Genomic DNA, 8,755 nt, shown 5'->3' on the forward strand with positions numbered 1-8,755 from the left:
CTTTGGGAGCGTGCTATGAAGTCAGAGATGGATTCTCTGCACAAAAATGGAACATGGAAGTTGGTGTATTTGCCTACAGGCAAAAAGGTTTTGCCATGCAAGTGGGTTTACAGGCTCAAAGTTGCACCTGATGCAAAGCCAAGATACAAAGCCAGGTTAGTGGCTAAGGGCTTCAAGCAGGAATATGGTGTGGACTTTGATGAGATCTTCTCTCCAGTGGTCAAAATGACCACACTTAGAGCTGTATTATTAGCTTTGGTTGCTCATGATGATCTGAATTTAATTCAGATGGATGTGAAGACTGCTTTTCTTCACGGTGATCTCCATGAGGAGATATATATGCAATAGCCAGAGGGTTATGTAGTGAATGGAAAGGAGAAGCTTGTATGCAAGCTGAAAAAGAGTCTTTATGGGCTCAAACAGGCACCAAGGGAATGGTATCATAAATTTGATACATTCATGAAATCCCAGGATTTCAGGAGAAGTGACATAGATCACTGCTTATACACCAAGAAAGCTTTGGATGGCAGTCTATTGATCCTCATCTTGTATGTTGATGATATGTTGATTGCCGGGAAATCTCATAAAGAGATGGACGCCTTGAAAAAGAGGCTGCATCAAACCTTTGATATGAAGGATTTGGGTGATGCAAATCACATTTTGGGTATGCGGATACTTCGGGACAGAAATCAGCATGTGTTGTATTTGTCTCAGAAGGAATACATTGGCAAAGTTTTGCAGAGGTTCAATATGGATGGGGGGAAGAAGACTAGTACTCCTTTGCCTCCATATGTGAAACTCAGTGCTATGGACAGCCCACAGTCGGATAGTGACAGAGCTGATATGGCCAAGATTCCGTATGCTTCAGCTTGTGGCAGTCTCATGTATGCCATGGTTGCTACCAGGCCAGACATTGCATTTGCAGTGGAAGTGGTTTCTAGATACATGGCCAAACCTGGCAAGAAGCATTGGGAAGCAGTGAAAGGTGTCATGAGATACCTGAAGGACACACAGGATATGTGCATATGTTTTGGCAAACAGGATGCATTAGTGCATGGTTACACGGATTCGGATTATGCCGGTCATCCAGATAACCGGAAGTCTACTACTGGTTATGTATTTACATTCACAGGAGGTGTTGTGTCATGGATATCCAAGATGCAGAAGTGCACTGCCTTATCTACTACAGAGGTCGAGTATATTGCAGCCACAGAGGCTTGCAAGGAGGCATTATGGCTATCTCGGTTAGTGGTTGATTTGGGTTATACAGGGGATATTCCATTGTTACATTGTGACAGTCAGAGTGCCATCCAATTGGCAAAGAACCCTGTCTTTCATGCAAAGACGAAGCATGTGGATGTGAAGTATCACTTCATCAGAGAGGTGATAGAGAACAAGCAAATTCAGCTTGTTAAGATTCATACGGATGACAACCCGGCTGATCTGTTGACAAAGAGTTTGCCTTCAGAGTGGTTTGCTCATTGTGCATTGGAGTTTCAGCCTTGATATGGCCTTGTATATTATCATGTACATGCTGATTTTTCTTTTCCTTCATTTAAGGGCACTTTGCCTTTAAGTGGGAGGTTGTTGGGGTAAAGGCATTATGCCCACCCTTATAGTGTGTACTAGCCCATAAGTTTTTATAGTACATAGTACACTTAGTACTTTTAATGTACTAAGTGCACTATGTGTACTAGAGCAAATATACATGTGTGATAGGGGAGTCACACACTCATACATTGAGTTGACTTATCCCCATATGTCTCTCTCTCTCTCTCTCTCCCTTCTTCTCCGTGTGTTTGTCTCTCATCATGAAACCCTACTTCTCCCATCACCATGATATCAGCCACTTTGGCTTGATTTGAACCAGAGATGATAAGATCATCGACATACAACACTAGGTAGCACACTATCCCTTGATCTGCGTGGATATAGATATTGGGATCACAGTGGGATGGTTGAAAACCTTGGCTGCATAGAAATTTGTCGATACGATGATATCATGCTCAGGGGCTTACTTAAGCCCATAAAGAGCTTTATGCAAGCGGAAGACTTCGTCCCTTTGCCCTCACGTGTGGTGTAAGTGATGACCAATCAAACATCTCTTCCGGAGTGGCGAAGGATACTCTCTGGGGAGGTGAACCTTAGCAACCTAACCAATGGTGAGCCACTGAGAAGAGCTAGGCCAATTTGTACCAGTGCCTTGTTTACTGGGTGACCCTGCAGAGTAGGTGCTCGAGTATTAACCCCTCTCGACCGCCAATTTGGGACATTGCTGCCACCTTGGTTGTTTTGGCGATTCGAGGAGTTGGTGTTGGGGTTGTTACCTCTGATTTCCCTGGCTTTAATGCCACACTCATCATCAACATGTCCAAACATCTGGCAATGAGTGCAGTATCTAGCCTCAAAGAAGCGTCTTCGGCAGCCCCTGATCTGGAACCCCCTGATCCGTTTACCCAGTGGCCATATGTTGGGGGCCCGACCTCATGTATCATGGGGAGCATTGAGCATAGAACCTACCAAGTCCCTTGGAAATTGGCTTGCACAAAGGCAGCTGCCCCCGGAGGTTCAAGAGAGAGGCCTGGCAGGGATCCAAGGTAGAGATAGACTCAGCCTCGACATCAACTCTGTTATTCCCTAGGAGTGGCCACCACCCATCCCAGACCCGACCCCCCCACAGTAGCTAGGGGTGCTTACTAGGCATGATATTCTATTGGCAGCCCATGGCACAGATGAGGGCTGTGGTTTGCTCACTTTTGCTATTGGTCCCCATGGCAAATTATAGAGATCACAGGCCCCCTTGGAAAATCTCAGTGGTTGCACCTTGCAGAGGGTAAGGTGATTGGATTTCAGGCACATGAGTGGCACATAGACCCCCTGCCGGCCAAGGTGGCTAGGGAGAGACTCTGACGGCTATGGATTTGGGAGAGTCGACCACTCACACACCTCCAATGGGACCCAAGAGAGTGAACTTGCATGATCCTGTTGATCGGGAGGAGATTCTGGATACCCCTTTTTCGCATACACAGCGCGGCTAGGCCGCAGAATTCAGATGCCAAAGATTGATGGCAGTGGCAGTACATTGGCAGTCACACAGGGCCTCTCACAGCGATTTCTCTTAGATTTTTGGAAGAGGCTCTAGGACAGTTTTCAGCCTCAAGATCACCCTCTTTCTTTGGCTGATGGCACACTGGAGCTTGGCGGTTGGCACGTGGTTGGCCATTGGTGGTCAACCAGGAACTTGTCTGAGGTGCGGCCACCCTCAAAAATCTTAGCAACACCGTCTTTCAGATTGCCCGAAGGCCCAGCAAGTATGGCACACATGGACAAGACTTGACCCGTATCATTTCATGGGGCACCTGTAACATGCAACAGAATTATGCGTAGATGAATGATCCTGTCATGCAAAGTCTCACACCGTCTTCTTTATCCTGAGTTTCGCAAGTCTTTAGCAATCCACTTTATCACTTCACAATTTAAGAGAGAGAGAGAGAGAGAGAGAGAGAGAGATTTTATTAACGTCTTCCAAAAGACCGAACTCGGCCTATGAGACAAATCAGTGTACCTGTGTGGGGTATCCTCTGTCATCCCAACAAAATGAAAAAGTACTGAACTAAAAAGCTGAATCTGGGTGTGCAATAAGTACAATGAGTGGGGGAGGTGATGGAGCTCTACTACTAGGAGAATGCAAAGCTATATGCATGGAGTATACAATCATGATATGCAACCTAGCTAGCAATATCCTGTACCATACTGGGGGTATAGAATGGTATACATCAATGAAGGGGGTGTCCACAGCTCCCTAAAGAACATGCCTGGGTCTGCTCTGAAGCGAGCCAGTCGCTCCGCACCCTCTTTGTGAAACTCAGCTCTGATCTCTGTCATCACTCTCTGGTATAGGCGTGGTGTCCGAAAGCCAGGTGTCCTCTGTCTCCTGCGGGCTCTGAGTGTCTCTGCTCTCTGGAGAGTAATTCCCTGCTATGTAGGGGCTGGGAGTGGGGTGGATCTCTGAAAAAATGTAGTAATCTGTGTCTGTCGTCCCCCCTCTGGAGCTGTCTGAGCCTGTAATGATGTCTCTCTGTGACACTGTATGTCTAGAATGAATCTCCCCAGTATGTGCTAGTCTGCTGCCTCAAAGATCTGGCGTAGGGAATGTGGCGCTCTGAATAAAATGGGATCTCTCTCTCTCATGGCTGTATATGCTCTGCATCTGCATACATAATGCTCCTCACTCTCCACCTCCTCTCTGCACAATCTGCATACCCTCTCCTCTCGGGGGATCCGTGCTGCTCTGCCAATCTCGATCTCCAATCGATGTGATGAGACTCTAAGCTGACCAATAGCTACTCGGGAGCCGTGTGGTAAAAAGCCCTCCATGTATCTAGGCCTCTCTATAAATCCATCATCAGTGATACTCATGAAGTAATCTCTATAGTATAGCATCTTCGGTGGAAGAGGCTGTGTAGGTGATATCCATGTCTCTCATGTATAGAGCTGCCATAGGTCCTATCTCAATACTCTATTCCTCTCACTATGAGAGAGACGGATATGTGGTGCATCCCTGTCATACTGAAATGGTGGTAGATGATCCATGTCTAGGCCATGCTGTGAGAACCAATGTGTGACCTGTGCATACCATGATCCTCTGTCTCCTGCCTCAGCCAGCTGTCTAGATGCCTCAAAAGCTCTGTATGACAATTTGTCCTATGGCATCTCTCTGAATCTGTCTAGCAGGCATATAGTCTAGAATATGGCCTCTACCATCATAGAAGGCGCAGCAAACTCTGCTCGGATAATGTCATGAGGTACTGACGGTTTGCTGCGTATCATGCGTGCCATCATGAGGGCCTCTGGTCTCTCTATCTGTGTCCACCAATGGGTAGCAAGTCCTGGCGCCCATGCCGCTGCTCCATACATCAGTGTCGGTGTGACTAATGTGTCAAATAGCCACCCCTTCGTCCGGGGCTCCTAAAAATGCGGCTAGTGGCACTGTCTCTCTAGCATAGCCAATGCTACATATCCCCATGTCAATCTGGCTCTGGCTACTGAACCCATGGTGAAGCGCGTGGCTACTGCACAGAAGGTAACCCCTAGGTACACGTATGATGTCACCACCTCCACCTAGCGTCCTGCGAGAGTGAATGTCAGCTGACTCCTGCCCTGTCTCGATGTATGAAAGACCATAACCTTGGTTTTCCCAAGGTTCACAGTAAGACCCCTCTGTGTGCAAAAATCATGGAGTGCATGTAGATGCTGCTGTAGACTCCTGGAGACTCAGACACTAATACAATATCATCAGCATAAAGAAGGTCCCAGGAGGAGAAGTGCATCTTTCTCCACCTTCTGATTCTTTGATCCCCGCCGACCCGTACATGGTGATGAGTTTGCATCTAGCCCTTCGTGGTTGTATTTAGCCATTCGTGGCTAGTTTTGTGTTAACTAATAGAAGGATCTTTTTCCCATTTTTTTTAAAAAAACAACTGAAAGATACCTCACTGCACAAGATAATCTGCAAAAGACAAGCACTGCATAGTACACCACCATTGGGGCCCCATGAACGGGCTGACCCCTCCCCCTTGCCCTCTTCAATACTAAAGTATATTATTGGAATATTTTAATCTGTGTACAAGATTGGGCTTTCCAGCCAGATAATCCAATGCAAATGCAAATATGAAGACAAGTTAGTGGTGTCGGAGTAGTTTTCAATGCCGGACTCGTTGAATCAGTCAAAGTAGCCTAGCCACTAATCTCATACACCTTGAGAGGAGTGAACACGGAACTGTCATTCCGAGACCACGCACGAACAAGCGCTCTCATACTAGAGCCTGGTTCACACCCTCACAAAGACCATGCTCAAGCCTCCTTGGTACAAGCACACAAACAGGTACATGTACACGAACAGGTACAAGTACACAAACTCCATTAGCAAGTACTCAAAAAGGTACACCAGGAGCCAATTCACAGCAAATACATCCGATACAGTAGATGTAATGTGATATTCACCAGGTATAAGAAGATGTACAGCCAGTACAAGAAGTATAGATGGTACGGCTAGTACAACAGCTGGTGCAGCAAGTACTACTGTAAGTGCAGCAGATACAAAAGGGTTTTCAGCAAGTCCAGCCTTTGGTGCAGCAAGTACTACTTTAAGTAAATTACATACAGTACAGTATGTGAGGTGGGATTTCTATCCGAAGGGACTTGGTGCCTTGACGGTATGCTAGCCCGCCCTGAATAGTTTGCCTCTATATGGGGAGGAGGTGCAAGGAGAGGCAAAGCACGGACCCATGGTAGGCACCTTAGGAACGCACTCAGGCACCTTAGGAACGCACTCACGCACCGGGTAGGCACGTTAGGCCTTCCGGGGTGCAGGTGAGGTTCCGTGGGTGCCGAGTGCCCCGGGGGTTGCCCTCCCCGCCTTGCACCTCCTCCCCATATAGTGGCAAACTATTCGGGGCGGGCTAGCATACCCTCAAGGCACCAAGTCCCTTCGGATAGAAATCCCACCTCACACAGTAGTCGGGTACAGCAAGTATAGTACAACAGTCAGGTAGGAGATTTGACTAGAGTTTCTACACTCATCTAGATACTGGACACATGAGGACACCTGTGATTTTAGTGGGGGAGAATGTGGCACACTTACTAGTCCTACAATGCTGGACAAGCAGTTTGGTATGGGTTTGGGCAGCCAAGTTGGCTAGATGTGGGCGCCCAAGTGTGAGCTGGCTAGGCGTCACACTGGACACTAACGCGGACAGTCCAGTGTGTACCCACATGTGGCAAAAAGGTGGGAAATACAGGTCATGGAGCTGGCTCACCAGGCCCTCCCACCCCCTTTAAAAGTAGCATTTGGGTTAATTGTTGGTCATCATGATTCCGGGAGCTTTTAACACGAGTGCTAATCTCAAGGCGTGAAGGAGCTGAGGAACGGAGAACAGTGGGCTGACAGCAATGTTTGCCTGAGATCTAGGTAGATCTACCCTTTGAGGATACCTTTTATTCACACAGATGCACTCAGTTGCATTCCTTTTCATTTTGTACATAATATAAGAATTAGTGTAGGTTAATTGTGAATGCTCGTGTTCCAATGTACATTATATATCTTTTCACAGTGGGTTGCATTAGTAGTCTAACAAAAGATCCCTTGTAAAAAGTAGGAAGGATGACAAGATAAAAAGTAGAAACGATGACAGAACTCCATCAAAAGCACATAGCACTATAGCCAAAACATGAAAAGGAAGTTGCCTCACATTTTGAACACTTTGGTAAACAGAAACACAAACCACTTGTTGGCAACTATGCATGGCACCTTCCCATCAAATCACAAAAAGACAATCTAGCGTGTGGCTTTTAACGATTCACACATTCAACTTGCCTGTTCATGCATGGATCAATCAGTTTAATCATATTCAAGGCTAAAAAGATATAAGAGAAAACAAAGGTCCTTCGCACCTCTATCTATGTAACCTAGTCAAAGCCGTAAAGGGACATGTATATGAGATTACTACAAGCCCTTGAAGGTTACAAACTTGAACTGCCTAATCTTACATTTGACAAACTCACAATTTCTCGTACAAACTGGTGATGTATGTTGATCTTCTTGCGTTGCTGAGACGAAGGTTGAATACAGGCAGCGCTGCTGGCAGAGTCCTCACCGCCACTACCATTTGCCTCCATAGTAGTAATCCGGCTATCAGTTCCCGGTAGCTTCCATCCCCTTCCAGCTGTGCTATCCATACTACTGCCCCCGTCCTTGTTGATACTGTACCCATGCCGGAGCTGCCCTGCACTGCTTACTGCCACGTTCTCTGTTTGTGCAAGTGAATTGTCTTCAGTCTTAAAATTGATCCAATAATTTTTGGTTTGAGTTCTGCACTTACGATCCAAGTTTTCATCCCCAATGGAACTAGCTTGGGGGACTAGAGATATTGTAGCTTCCAAAGAAGGCAAAGGTGAGCTGCAGATGTTGGATGCATCTACTGCAATGGTTCGCTCTACTTCCAAAAGGCATTCATCAACAACAGTCGTACATTCTTCTTCCACTGCATTGTTATCTTCATGCACAGATTCAGACATTTCCACACTATCTAACACACAAGTGGGCACTTTCGAAGCCCTGCAAACTACTTCTTCCTCTGATTTTATTTCTAAATTTGTATCCTGCAGCTTGTTCAAAGCTACCCTTGTTTCAGTAACACTATCCTGTTCAGGGGCATTATTAAGATATGAATCACATGTCTCTTGCCTTACCACAAGATCGCCAGCAGGTTCAAAAATCTTTGCTTCCTCTGATATTTTCGGTATACCATTGGAAATGGAATGGTCAATCTTGCTTTCAGTACAAGAATTTTCCTGTGTATCAGTTGGAACCTGATTACTATTAATAGCTACCTCCAGGCAAGCTCCTTTGACAGCTTCCACGTGAGTTTCAAATTCTATGGTCTCATCTTTCTGGGCCTCAGTCCCTGGTACGGGAGATAATCTTTGTGAAAGTGAGCAGTTAATTTCATGATGTGATGTAAAAGGTTCCTTATCATGCTCAACATCAACAGCTTTTGGTTCTTCAGATGTGGCCACAGAATCTGAATCACCGGTTTCGAAATCTGTATTTGCAAGCCCAGACACTCGTTCTTCAGAGATCATACCATCAGAAACCATATCTTTACAACCTGTAACTTCAGAAGCCTTATAACCATCCACAGACAGAACTTCATCGGTGGCTTCCACACAAAAATCTGGCACTGGATTTTCAGCA

General features: G+C 46.1%; 1 protein-coding gene across 6 annotated transcripts in view; it reads right to left on the bottom strand.

The window, feature by feature from the left end:
* Positions 1-8,755, bottom strand: part of LOC147612471 (uncharacterized) — a 67,311-nt gene that overhangs the window by 57,363 nt on the left and 1,193 nt on the right. For 3 of the 6 annotated variants that reach the window (XM_086783091.1, XM_086783092.1, XM_086783090.1), the window contains one exon: positions 7,564-8,755. This exon is cut by the window's right edge. In XM_086783091.1, the coding sequence (XP_086639217.1) occupies positions 7,564-8,755 (1,192 nt within the window). Of the gene's footprint in view, positions 1-7,548 lie in introns of all 6 variants that reach the window. The other 3 variants (XM_086783087.1, XM_086783089.1, XM_086783088.1) reach the window with 1 other exon arrangement.

This window comes from Cibotium barometz, chromosome 45, assembly GCF_041138505.1.
Source record: "Cibotium barometz isolate CiBa-2024 chromosome 45, ASM4113850v1, whole genome shotgun sequence".
Classification (NCBI taxonomy): Eukaryota; Viridiplantae; Streptophyta; class Polypodiopsida; order Cyatheales; family Cibotiaceae; genus Cibotium; species Cibotium barometz.